Source organism: Silurus meridionalis, chromosome 5 (assembly GCF_014805685.1).
Source record: "Silurus meridionalis isolate SWU-2019-XX chromosome 5, ASM1480568v1, whole genome shotgun sequence".
In the NCBI taxonomy this organism is placed as follows: domain Eukaryota; kingdom Metazoa; phylum Chordata; class Actinopteri; order Siluriformes; family Siluridae; genus Silurus; species Silurus meridionalis.
Genome location: NC_060888.1, coordinates 16,413,098 through 16,427,466, shown reverse-complemented (window position 1 = coordinate 16,427,466; position 14,369 = coordinate 16,413,098). Strand labels below are relative to the sequence as shown.

Sequence of the window (14,369 nt, the reverse complement as noted above, 5' to 3'; positions counted from 1 at the left end):
TTGTCACATTGGGCAAAATTGGTGGAAAAGGGCATGTGTTCTAATAAACACGTCCTCTATATATTATTTTATTAATACATATTGTTTTGCCGTACTCGCTGGTACTAAACTATAATGAAACAGATACAATAAATAATAATTCTAGGCATGTCTTTATCATGCATGAATGCCAAATTTAGTTTCAGTGCTAAACATACTTTAAATGATTAAACCAAGTGTTAACTTCCTGCATAAAAAGCTCAAGTCAATGCATTACTTTAAGAAAGAAAACTGTATATTAGAACATGCATACTGCATGTATGCGATCTGACATGACAAACTTTAGTATACACTTTAGACACAACGTTCCATTTCCACAAAGTGCACGTTTTCATACCCTATGAGACGGATAATTTTGCCCTCTAACAGGCGATCCACACGACCTCCTAGACATCACAGGGCTACGGGGGGGCTTACCGATAACCACAACATCATGCCTTAACACAGGCTGTAAGAACCAGAGCCAGAAGAGTCTTCCATCAGGGTTGACACACACACACCACAGAAAAAAATAAACAGAGAGAGACATATGCGGTACATATTGCAGGGCTATTGGTTTAGTAACTCGAAGACTTTACGTACAAATGCACCCATATTTAAATTAAAGAGCAAATCTCTGGCCATGTGATCATTTATTCATTCATATTTGCATGCATGTAAACTAAAAACTGAAGTGGTCGTAGTGTAGATTTATTTTCTTAGTTTAGACATTACGAGATGTACTCAGTAATGCACACATAGCGAGAATTTAGTACTTACAATACAGTCATTTTTGTGCACAAGTAGCTGTCAGCACATTGAATGAAAATAACACAATGTCCAGATAAATTGCTTTTTTAAACGTTTTCTGCCATTAAACCATTAATGTGATTAATATGAGTTGCAACTAGAATGATTCACATTGCAATATATTAATAGAAGAATAGAACAATTTTCTTTTTAAATGTCTCTCTTGTTTTCATGACATTTTGTTACATATAGCAATACATATAGCAATTGGGGGATTAAATTGAACACTGATATGAAATATTATTTCAGTCTACTACGCATATTTAGTCTAGATTTGCTATCCCCGTTTTGAGGGGTTTGTGTTTCCCTCTCTGTGACATTTCTACACAAGAAATATTCGGATACCCCAGAGGCATGACCTACATGTAGCTCTTTATTTCATAATCTGAATGGGCCACTGAAAAAATCAATTGAATGTAAAACAAAAAAATGACACTTAGGCAGACTGAATCAAGAATGAGACATCAAATGAAAACTTGGGATGACTAATGTGGAATTGTTTTGGTGGTACAAATACACATACAGTAGCTGCATCCAGTAACAGGAAATACTTCCTTTATACAGCATAAGGAATAAATACAGACACATCACTTCCATTAGTGGTTGTTAGTGTCTGAGTTACAGACGCTTTGTGGGTTAAGAAGATTTTTGAGGAAAGGTACTGTCAAGCATTTCCTCTTTACCTTGACCTTGGGGGAGCGAAGCTGTCTAGAAGAAGGGGTGGGAGACTGAGAAAGCCCGGGGAGTGGAGGGGTGGAGCGAGGGGTAGAGGAGGAGAACATGGGAGATGTGGGGGACGTGGAACTCAAAGGCTTTGAAGAGATATTGGATGACGGACACATAGGGGGACTTTGTGCAACTTTAGCCTGCTAACAAGAAGAAATTACTTACTTATATTCACTGAAAACAGAAGAATTTAAAAAATACTTATAATAGCAAAAAGTAATCACCGGGTAGTATATATTCCACATAAGTATGGGTTAGTCGATAAATACTTTCTGCTCTTTTTAATATAAACACACTAACCAAATCACACAACCAAACCAAACACTACCTCATGTTCTGACATCTCACTACAAACCGGGCGGACTGGAGTGAAGGTGTTTGATGATTGGTGGTCTGTAAAAGCCTTGCTGTATTCACTCGGATCCTCCTCTATGAACAATTTTGGTAGATCCTCTGAAGCAGTGTGGTCTTCCCTATCAAACTCTGCTCTCTCCACAACAGCACACTTTGCCTGGCTTGCCTGGATGATGGACACAAGCTCTTCACATATATCCTCCTCAGTTTCTCTAAAGGATAAGGGGAACTTTGAGGATGAGGGCTGTTCATCAGGCTCATAAACAACCAGGTCAATTGGGCAGCCAGATCTGTGTGAGTCCAACTTTTCAAAGTCACAGTTATCTGAAAAATCTAGCTTTTTTCCAAGCAGACCAGGATTGGGACTCGTGTTCAGTTCTATCACACTGCCAAATTTGGGGCTAGAATCAAAAGTGGGAGAGATGGGGGATGGGGTAATGGAGGCTGAAGTAAGGTAGGCCTGAGGTGAGGGACTGGGCTCAGGTGACATGTATGATTTCGGAGAGCTGATGGGAACAAAGTGACCCTCTTTGAGGAGGGGGAAGGGGCCCAGCGCAGAGGCAGCAGGGGAGTCCTGTCTTTCAAAATCTAGGTGAAAATTAGAGGGTAAAGGGGGAGGTGTAGGGGCAGGAGTGCCTGAGGGAGATAGACCGAGGGTAAGGGCCAGCCACTCGCCAGTCACTGCTTGCAGATGAGCTGCTCTCTGGGAGCTGAGGAAGGGTGAGGGTGATGTTTGCTGACGGGGAGTGGATGTGGGAGAGCAGGCCGTGAGACGTGCAGATGAAGGCTTAGAAAACAAATAGACAGAGAAAGAGGAAAGTGAAGGCACAGATTGGAACAAAAAGTATAAGGAAGGAATAGATAAAGTGTTGACAGATGAAACATGAAACATGTACCTTTGTTTTCTGAAAACAACATGGGCTCTGAAGAGCAAAATCATGACTGACCGTTCTGGTCCACCTGGTGATTAAACTGCACTATATGCAAATTACATCCTTAACCCGTTAATAAACCATGGTTCCGTTTGATTCTAAAAGTACAATAGTTTTTAGCTTTCTGCGAGAAACCTCTTGCTAATATCTGCATATATCTTGCATATCTGGCTAATATGCTACCTGCTATTTTACATTAAACAACCAAAATGCCTTGCAAAAACTCTGCTAATACAAAATACCAGTCTGATTTATAATGGGTGATTTAAAAAAAACCCAATGTGCCATTTATAATATGACCACCTGGCATCCGCTTTACTTTTTTGGGTAAACAATAAATAAAAAAAAAAAACTCTTAAAAATCTAGGAAAAAATTCCCAAAATATCTGCAACTTCTCATATACCAGACGAATTACATGATTCTATCACATCTTGTCCACTTTACACCATCTGATATCTAACCCTTTAAAAACCCTGTGCTGTCAGCATTACTTTTCTTTGTCTCTCTTCAGCAATAAATCGGTGATCACGCTAAGTATTTGTTATCTAATTAATGCCTGCTTTAATACTTGTCTATTCATGATGAAGTATTGCCCAGGCCTTGTTTTTTGAAATACCAGAAAACCTGCAATTGTTGTCCATCTCTCTGCTTCATAATGTTATTTGTCTTATGGTGGAGCATTTCCACAACATTGATGGATGGATAGCAGCCCATTTGTTGCGATGTACACTTTATCAGAACCTCTTTCGGAAAGAAACCACTGGTGGACAACTCCTCAGATATTATTTGGGTGGTAAATCATTCTCAACACAGCAATGACACTGATATTGTAGTGTGTTTGGCACTGTTGTAAATAGATAGAATTTGCCACCAAACCTAAGATGCTATTATTTTCTAAAATTGGACTCTCAAATCATGAAGACTGTGTACCCACTGTGCCACTTCTATTTCTCTCTATAGAAACAACTAAGTGAAGGACATAGTGGCCCAATTAGCACACACATACACTTAACCTTTGCAGCCTATAATTAGCCTATGATAATGATTGCACAGGCTGGATAATTTATCTAGGCTTAGCCAGGTCTGTCTTAACATGGGTCATATGAGCAGTGGGTCAAGTGTCTACTGCATTGTGTTTCAGTTAGCATTACAAATCAAGTGCACATAATGACGGTTAACACGGTGCTAATCTACAGGGCTGCTGTAATAAAGTATTTGATTCTCAGCTAAACAAAGTCTAATTAATCCATAGCATAAGTACACTACTGAATCAAATTTTTGACTTTTTTTGTCAGTTGAACCATGAACATGGTCATCACTGTCTCCATTAAATAGGAGACTATGAGTATTTGTCTTATGAAAAATGTCTGACACCAAATTTCTTAAATAGTGACATCACTTGCTAGCAAGAGCTAAACTCCATATGTGATGCTCACGCAAACACTTACCCTGCCATGCATTCGATCACTGAAGGAACTATGCGCGACTCCTGATGGTTGGCTAGGACTTTTTATTGTAGATTTCTGGATGATGTCCACATAAGATACCGGAAAGATTCCCTGTTTGTTTGTCCCAGGGATCTTGCCTGAGTACCAGTTCTGGTCGATTTGGCACAGGACGATAACACGCTCACCCTGGATACGAGGTTTAGATAACATTCAGAGTTATTCAGAGTTGGAGGCTCTATATAATATAAAATATATAAAATAAACAAATGAAAAAAATTGTCTTTGTTTTAGATTGTGTACATCTGTAAATTTTAGGCAGTTTAATGTAAAGGGTTATTTGATTAATGATTTTTTTTGTTTATTAATAATGGCAGTTTTACAATATTGAACTGATATGCTCACCTGCGAAAATGTGATCAGTTTCATTGTTACATTTACAACATATAATTCATTTTATAATACTAAAATATATATTTTTGTAATCTAGTTATTTCTGTAAAGCTTCTTTGGGACAATGCCAAACAAAATGTAATTGCTTTGTATTGTATTTTTATAGTATAGTTTTTTACTATAATGAATACAACAAATACTGTATAGTAACTACATGTGTATTACATAAAATTGCAGACGTGTAAAGATAAAATATTGTAGTAGGGACATGTAAACACTGCATTTCTGAGAAATACTGGTTTAAAATTTACTTGCAATCCCAAAGTTAATATTTCATAAAGTCTTATCAGGACAGAATAACATCACTAGGCCTCTGTCTATAATGTCTAACAACTGCTGGATGAACTCTTTAATTTAGACCACAGATTGTTATTTCTGTTAAGCCACAGACTTAACCACATGGCAAAACCAACCAGGTTTGATAGCAGAATTATTTATATCTACAATATTTACTATATGCAAAACAGTGCCACTATATCCTGCAACATCTATTGAGCCTTGCCTTTTTTAAGGAAAGCTCCACATTAGTGTCAGCACTAAAGTTGTAGCGAGCCACTGCTTCTCCAATCTCTGCAGTCTCGGTGGGAGGAGGAGGCCTTACAGGCTGGCGTCTGTCTGATGGAGAAATTTTCTGACAAAAGCAAAGACAGCACAAAAGGCATAAGAAAGCATGCACAAATCAAACAATGTATTCACATGGGATTAAGTATTGAATAAATATAACAAACCTCAACATAAGAGATAGGAAAGATGCCCACTTTCCCATGGTGTTCTCCTTCATACCAGTTATTATCTATCTGCCGTGTGATGTATACAATATCCCCTTTATTGAATGAAAGCTCTCTGCATGGGTCATTTCGGATAAACAAATCATTAGAATGTTATAGAGGACAATTATGGAATAAACAATGACTGTAAAATGAAGGTGAACTTAAGTCTCTAAATACACAGAATTTTGAACATTTCTTACTTTGCTGTCAGTGCCTTGAAATCGTATATTGCTCTGGCTGGCAGTTTCTGTATGATAAAAACACAGAGACCATGACAATCGAGATTGATGTACAATTTCTGTAATCCATTACTTGAGAATATTATTTCTTAAAGCTCCCCTCTCTATCCTAACTACAGGCTCAGTTTCTATATGTACAATCCTGTGAAGACTTTGACATTTTTCATAAGAGGAAAAGCTAATGTAAATACAAGTAGACAACACTTAACTAAATAAACTTAGGTTGTGTGACTCTGCTTTTAAAACTGCATTAGTGGTGTCAAATGTACTTTATACACTTTTATGAGAATATTCTCTCATCAGTTATTTTAAGAAACTTTAGGAATAAAACCCACAATCTTCATTTTTTTAAATCTGAAACGTTATCTATTACATAATCTGTTATTTTCATTACTGACATACAAGCATTTTATGTAAGATTAGTTTATTTCTAAGGAAGCTTCGAAGTAACTGTTGTGTGCTACAGTATTAATAGTAGATGTGGACATTGTGAAAAGTTTCTAGGAGAACAGGATGTTTTGGACAAAAGTCATTTATCCGTTGGGCAAGCAAAATGCTTCCCAGCTTTAGTGAATGCTACAAATGTTTAATATGAAACATTTTTTTAGCCTTTTGGGCTGGTGCTTAACAGTAAGTAACGTTAAGTAAACAAATCCAGAATCCACCCCTAAGTCACATACAATTCCTCACTTATCTATCCTACTAATAAAACAGTAGCAGGAATGAAGTAAGCTGTTAACCACTAACCTCTCTGACTTCAGGTGTGGGCCTCCTGCTCTGTGGAGTTTGTCTGCCTATATCAGGATAGGAATAACCCCTGGATGTGTCTTTGTCTTGATATTAGAGAGAAAAAAAAAAGATTAGGACAGGTTCAGTTCTTCCAGAGAGATTACCTACTACAGGTTCATGCAGAATGAATGGATTTTTGAGGGTATGATATGTTTAATCAGAACAATTACAGAAATCTATAGAAAATATAACACATTCACAAAAACACAAACAACCAAAATGACACACAAAACTGAAGTTCCTGTAAAACCATTGCTATAATCTTTTGGATCCCCTTTAAATGACCTATACAAGTCATTAAACTTACATACAGTGAGGAAAATAAGTATTTGAACACCCTGCTATTTTGCAAGTTCTCCCACTTAGAAATCATGAAGGGGTTTGAAATTGTCATCGTAGGTGCATGTCCACTGTGAGAGACATAATCTAAAAAAAGATCCAGAAATCACAATATATGATTTTAAAACTATTCATTTGTATGATACAGATGCAAATAAGTATTTGAACACCTGTCTATCAGCTAGAATTCTGACCCTCAAAGACCTGTTAGTCTGCCTTTAAAATGTCCACCTCCACTACATTTATTATCCTAAATTAGATGCACCTGTTTGAGGTCGTTAGCTGCATAAAGACACCTGTCCACACCATACAATCAGTAAGAATCCAACTACTAACATGGCCAAGACCAAAGAGCTGTCCAAAGACACTAGAGACAAAATTGTACACCTTCTCAAGGCTAAAAAGGGCTACGGGGAAATTGCCAAGCAGCTTGGTGAAAAAAGGTCCACTGTTGGAGCAATCATTAGAAAATAGAAGAAGCTAAACATGACTGTCAATCTCCCTCGGACTGGGGCTCCATGCAAGATCTCACCTCATGGGGTCTCAATGATCCTAAGGAAGGTTAGAAATCAGCCCAGAACTATATGGGAGGAGCTGGTCAACGACCTGAAAAGTGCTGGGACCACCGTTTCCAAGGTTACCGTTGGTAGTACACTAAGACGTCATGGTTTGAAATCATGCATGGCTTAAACCAGCACATTTCCAGGCACGTCTTAAGTTTGCCAATGACCATTTGGATGATCCCGAGGAGTCATGGGAGAAAGTCATGTGGTCAGATAAGACCAAAATAGAACTTTTGGGTCATAATTCCACTAAATGTTTTTGGAGGAAGAAGAATGATGAGTACCATCCCAAGAACACATCCCTACTGTGAAGCATGGGGGTGGTAGCATCATGCTTTGGGGGTGTTTTTCTGCACATGGGACAGGGCGACTGCACTGTATTAAGGAGAGGATGACCGGGGCCATGTATTGCGAGATTTTGGGGAACAACCTCCTTCCCTCAGTTAAAGCATTGAAGATGGGTCGAGGCTGGGTCTTCCAACATGACAATGACCCGAAGCACACAGCCAGGATAACCAAGGAGTGGCTCTGTAAGAAGCATATCAAGGTTCTGGTGTGACCTAACCAGTCTCCAGACCTAAACCCAATAGAGAATCTTTGGAGGGGCCTCAAACTCCGTGTTTCTCAGCGACAGGCCAGAAACCTGACTGATCTAGAGAAGATCTGTGTGGAGGAGTGGGCCAAAATCTGTGCAAACCTGGTGAAAAACTACAGGAAATGTTTGACCTCTGTAATTGCAAACAAAGGCTACTGTACCAAATATTAACATTGACTTTCTCAGGTGTTCAAATACTTATGTGCAGCTGTATCATACAAATAAATAGTTAAAAAATCATACATTGTGATTTTTTTTTTAGATTATGTCTCTCACAGTGGACATGCACCTACGATGACAATTTCAGACCCCTCCATGATTTCTAAGTGGGAGAACTTGCAAAATAGCAGGGTGTTCAAATACTTATTTTCCTCACTGTATGTCATATGACTTATACCAAATTTATAGTCTAGCAGTGGAAAAAGATCCCATAGGACAAATATATTTACGTGTGTCACACATGGTAAGAATTTCTCACTGCCAAATTCTTGCATGATTCTTTGCTCAGGGGTATAATCATTTAAAAGCTCTTGCAACTTTTCATACGTAAATGGGATTTCATGTCCATTAAATTTATTTAAAGATTGTGGAAAGTCATACCCTGTGCGAATGAAAATAAGCAATATAGTATTCATGCCATAAGACATGGAATCAACTTACAGGTATCAAGTGGTTGGCATACAGAGTTTTAGACTGTATCATTCACACAAAGCAAATTATTATGGAATTAAAAAAAGTATAGTGAAACCATAGTTCAATGAGACATTCAATGAAGAATCACAAAACCTTTTCTATACAAAAACATGAAGATCATGTAAATGCAGGGTATGAGCGGTGATTGGAGCAATGACAGCCAAAACACATGGTAACATTCATGACTGGTCAGTAGAATCCACCTTGACAGCATCTTGACGTATTATGGTTCTTCTGGTTGTTGTCTATGTGGTTGCAGGAGGCACTGCAGGCCAGATAGGAGTAGTCTGACTGGTCCTCAATGTACATGTCATCAGGCAGATCATGAAAAGAGGAAAGCTGGTCTGGACTAGATTGTTCCAGAGCCTGAATAGAAGACTTCCTTTCGGGAATTTCAGGTATCAACTCTGTCAGAAGTCTGTGGAGAATGCTGTTTTCTGGAAGGCTGCCCCTTTGTTTTTCAGTGCAAATATGTTCATATATGTCCTTTAGGGCTGAGTCAAGAGCTCTGTACATGCACTTCTTAGCTTTTGGTATATGGGAGTTCTTTTTTCTGCAAAAAGGCACTGGGCTGACCAGAAAGGCCAGCTTGCTAAGGCCAATATCAGACTCATTCACATGTAATTGATGCTTTCGGTCTATTTTGGCCCGCTCATGTTTGATCATAGTAGTAAAGCGTGTTAAGGTGGCAGGGCACATGCCTTTGCATGAGCTGATCAGCTGCCTATTGTAGCGATGATGATGACTGGAGCCACAGAAGCTATCAGAGGATGTAAAGGAACAGTGGTCAAAGTCACTCTCACTGCAGTTGGATGATCTCTCAATCTGTATAAAGTCACCAACATCAGACACAAAAGCATCATGATCACTGTCTGAGAAATCTTGCTGGACAGTAGGGCATTTTATGCGGTTGTTGGCCACTTGGATGTGAATTGGAACATTAGCAAGAATCTTGTGGTACTGTGGCTGTCTCTCTGGAGGCTTTCTGATTGGTGGCTCTTCATCCAGCAAAGACTCAATGGAGTAGCTGCGATTTTGGTTGGTAATAATCCTTGGCATGCCTGTGTTCTGGCAATCACTCTTTAGGTTTGGCATAGATTTGGATTTTTGGATTAAACTCTCAAATTCAGAAATCCTGTTGTGCACCATATCATGAGGTATCTCATTACTGGAACCATTGTTTCCTAAGCAATGGGCTTTATCTTGCTCACTCTCATAATTATGAATCCTGGCTTTGACAGAGCAAACGTGTGTATTGCTAAGCTCTTGCCGGTTGATGTGGTGCATCTTCTTGTACATTTTGAGGAAACCTGGTGCAGTATGGGCTGAAGTGTGCCGACTGCGCTCGCTGCATTCCTCAGAATTCTTATTGTCACTGTGGAAAAAACCATTTTGTTCTGCCTTCTGCATCACAGAGATGATGCCTTCAGGCCATTTTCTCATTTCTTTATCCTGACTCTCACTGAGGAGATCATCACAGCTCCAGGATCGGGGCTTAGGAGAAAGTTCCAGACTCTCTTGGTCTGATTGCCAGCCATTTTTTAAGTTCTCTGAGGGAGATGGAATGATTGTGTCTCCATTTTGGTCATCATTTAGAAATGTGGCTACTGTGGCTACATGTGAGGTATCACTGTTTGAATTTTGAATGAAATAGCCCTTATTTTGGTCGTTATTTCCATATGATGCAAGAACTTCAAATGAGGTATCATGGCACGGATTTTGACCATTTAAATGTGCTGAGTGCTGTGTGCTAATATCCCAACCTTTATATATCCACAATGAGCAGCATGAGAAGAGAGAGACATGAGAAGACATTAAAATGACTTGTGCTTACACAGCAGGATTTGTGCTTACACAGCAGCACATCTATCAAAAAGGGAAAAACACTGATTTTCTACTTTTTCCAGCAAAGATTTCCTGCTATAAGGCTTATTTTATATAGAGCAAACGCAACTGAAATGGTAAAAACTTTAACCCCTTTGCATTGTACTGTATATGATAGCTACCTTTTGACCTGGACAAAGAGGAAGTGGAAGGGGTGTTTAAGGGCCTTTTCTGGGTATTGCTCGTCCTGGTTGGTTCAGGAAGGTGAGCAGCATGAATCTGTGATGGTTTTCCAATGCTCTGGGCAGAGCTTAGTGAGGTTTGTGGCTGGGGCTGGGGGGCTGTTGGCTCTGACTTCCTTCTTGTCCTATTATCACTGGCAGAACTAAAAATGGTAAGGAAAAAATAGTCAATCATATATATATATATATATATATATATATATATATATATATATATATATATATATATATATAGTAAATATATACAAATTTTTTATCACTAATGTTATTGATGCATGATTACTGCAGCGAGCATACCTGTTTGACTATTTTTATTAAAATATAAATAAAAATAAAAGACGCGAAAATAAAACCTTCAACAGGAACAAACATTTATTCACAGTGTCCTTTCTTCATTCAGATAAAAAAACTCTTAAATCAAGTGGCAAAATGTAAAATGACGCACACATCCGTCAATTAAAACCGTCCGTGTGGAAACAGTATAATTAGGTTTTCATGCTCATGGTTTCACTAATAATAAACATTAATGCGTAAAGCATCCATATTTGTCCATGCCCATGTTAATTAGAGTATTAAACACTTAAAAGGTATTAATTTAAGGTACATTCAAAACAGATAAAAATGTGTGATTAAGTTATGATTAAACATGAGTTAACTCATGACAATCATGAGATCATATATTTTTATCTTTTTTTATACTCATATAATATATATAATTTGTAGAATATTTGAAGCTAGAATATATTTGTTTCTTTGGCAAATTGACCATTGATGCAAATGACACCCAGTAGATTCTACAAAGAAGGACTCTTTCACTTGAGAGACAAAAGTAGTTTTTTCTACAGTTTAGCCACTAGAATTGAAAAGTGCAATAAATACTCAATTATACTAAATTCAGATAAAAGCTTTTTGTTGTGAAGCAGAAACACTGGAAGATAATAGGACATTTTTTTCCCATAAATGGTGAAGAATTGCCTCTAACAAAAGGAATGAAACAGGCTGCCATAATAAGCTACACCAGCTGTATAACATCCCAACTTTCAAACATGCTGCTTCAAAATATTACTGAGATAAAATCATTTGAAAAGCTATACAGATAAAAATGTAGACTTTTTCTTTCTAAATAAATATTCAGGTATTTTTGCACATAATATTTGTAGGGGACAGCGAGGACAGGTTGTGGTTAGGACAGAGGTGATGGGTCAGGGGGAACAGACTGATACCCTTTAAAGACAGACATGTCTTCATATTTTATTTCTGAGGATAAAATGAATAATGGATGCTGTACAGTAGACAGAAAAACTTACCTTGAGGGCCGATCAAAGCTTCTGTCAGCAGACGGCTGATAAAGAAAGGTCTAAAATAAAAACAAAAGGGTAAAAAGTAAAAGGATTTCTTTAATTAAATTTAATTAAATTAATCCTAAATAAACTGAGTAAAGCTGAACAAGTTGCCCTGAATTAAATAGTTGCCACCATTCTTTAAACTACAAATTCACTATATTTTCCAAAAGGGAACAACAGTCAAAGTTGTACTTGAGAAGAAATACTTATTAGCTTTCAGAGCAGTATGAAGTAGAACACTTACAAGTGTTTCGATGTCAAATCCATGGCTGGAGTAAATAACCATTTTCTCTTCTACTGAAGCACTGAGGAGGCTTAACTGGTGTTATTTTCTCAAGCTATGGGAGGTGGTCATCAATTTTTTTAACAGGCTTTAAAAGTAGCCTATGTGAGATGGCAGGAATGTCCACTTGCTGTGACACATTTGGCGCCAGTCAACATAAATAACAGGAGCAAGTGACAGCTACCTCACGACTAAGCTTGTAATAGTGCAGTGAAACCCCACTGCAGGTTTAAGTTCAAGTAGCTTTCTGTATACTTTATATAAGTCGTACAAATATAAATGTAGTGAGCACCAACCAGCGTTAGCTACAACAGAGCTTTAGCACTGTCTTCTATGTGTTGCCCACTATTAAATCTCTGAAATTGATGATATATTGAATAATTGTTAATCATAAACAAATAGGATTACTCTGAAAAGTTCCCCTATCTTTACACATGCAAGTTGTAAACAAGTGGAAAAATTAACAAAGTGGCTGACTATTTTTAACTGACAGAAGTGGCAGCAGGCTTATTTTATCAACACAGCAGATGTGAAATGGGATGTATATTTAAACATCAATGAAGCTTGTGCACATTCTAGACTTACTCCAACTAGTTCTCTTGTCTCACAACAAAACACAGGAATTTATAAACCATGTACAATGAGACATTATTGTGCATATAACCAATGCTAAAAAAAGTTCTATAACATTTTTTATTTTATATAAAATCTTGTTTCGAATGAAATGGTTTTACCAAAAAAAGAAAAATGCTCATGACAGAGAATCATGATTATGATTAGTATGAAATGGGGTGAAAAATAATGTAACATAAAGCATTTTTTTGTTACACTGTAGCTTTTCTTTATCTCCTATTAAGAAATCCATTCGTCTTATCCAATTTATTTTCTAATTCATTTCACGCACTTGTGCTTTTTGCATTTTCCCAAACTACCTTTTTTTTCCCAACCTGCTGTTCATGCCATGTCACAAGGCAATTGAACACACCCTGAGAAAAGCTGCTTTCCTCTGAATAAATAAACTAATAGTCACCAATGATTGGCTAGTATTGCAGTGATTGACAGTGGAGAAAGCAAGTTCATCCTTCACACCCATTGAGCATGGCCAATTTTTGCTTTCATGGACTCCTGACCACAAATAGCTGTGGCATCAGAGGAATTAAAACTTGCCATTTCATAACAATAAGGGGATGAAATTTCCTTTGCACCACTACTTGTTTTAACATCTTCAGTTTATTTCATTCATTGATTTATTCTTTTTCCCACGCCTTCATTACCTCATTACGGATTCGGAGAGCACTCTCTGGATCATAATCCAGGTGTTTTTTAGGAGGCTTGACCCAGAGAAGGAGGAAAGAGTAGAAGTTGAGGTGAGCCAGAAATGAAAGGGGAAAAAAAGAAGGAAGCAGTTACCTGACTGTAACAGAAGAATCAGATGGCATGCCACTACACACCAGCACACTTTTAGCATCACTAAAAACAGTACTAACTGTTCACTACTGATCACCACAATTAGCCTTTATACCTTTCACCAAAGCAATATGTTCTAGGCAATATCATGCAAGTGGTCTATAAATCAAACATGCCATCTGCATGTGATGTGTGAAAAACAGACACTTGGTGAAACTATGAAACACAAGGCTAAAATGTTGGAGGGTCAGAGCAGAACTTGTCAAGTTACTGTTAATTGGGCTATCAATTGATTTTTACTCATTATTAAGATGCTCCCCTAAATGCTTCTGCTCATTCCACCCAGTCATTCCAGACCTGACCACAGCAGTAAGGCTCCCCATGGTAGATGCCATGCTAGCAGTATCAAACCAAACAAACACAACTACACCCCACTTACCGGCTTTCCAAACTCCAGCTCTGCAAAGAACTTATACCAGGGCTCATTCTCTAAAGCTAGCTCTTCTGGTGTTAAGTTACTCTTCTGGTTGTAGAATGGGCAAA

General features: G+C 37.9%; 1 protein-coding gene across 20 annotated transcripts in view; it reads right to left on the bottom strand.

The window, feature by feature from the left end:
- Positions 1-14,369, bottom strand: part of sorbs2b (sorbin and SH3 domain containing 2b) — a 40,889-nt gene that overhangs the window by 1,527 nt on the left and 24,993 nt on the right. For 15 of the 20 annotated variants that reach the window (XM_046848908.1, XM_046848909.1, XM_046848911.1 and 12 more), the window contains 13 exons: positions 14,266-14,349; positions 13,694-13,750; positions 12,101-12,150; positions 10,734-10,936; positions 8,931-10,490; positions 6,496-6,581; positions 5,710-5,756; positions 5,468-5,582; positions 5,242-5,370; positions 4,290-4,475; positions 1,883-2,695; positions 1,512-1,697; positions 377-487 (listed from right to left, as the gene is read on the bottom strand). In XM_046848908.1, coding sequence (XP_046704864.1) covers positions 377-487; positions 1,512-1,697; positions 1,883-2,695; positions 4,290-4,475; positions 5,242-5,370; positions 5,468-5,582; positions 5,710-5,756; positions 6,496-6,581; positions 8,931-10,490; positions 10,734-10,936; positions 12,101-12,150; positions 13,694-13,750; positions 14,266-14,349 — 3,627 coding nt within the window. Of the gene's footprint in view, positions 1-376; positions 513-1,511; positions 1,698-1,882; positions 2,696-4,289; positions 4,476-5,241; positions 5,371-5,467; positions 5,583-5,709; positions 5,757-6,495; positions 6,582-8,930; positions 10,491-10,733; positions 10,937-12,100; positions 12,151-13,693; positions 13,751-14,265; positions 14,350-14,369 lie in introns of all 20 variants that reach the window. The other 5 variants (XR_006925785.1, XM_046848897.1, XM_046848914.1 and 2 more) reach the window with 5 other exon arrangements.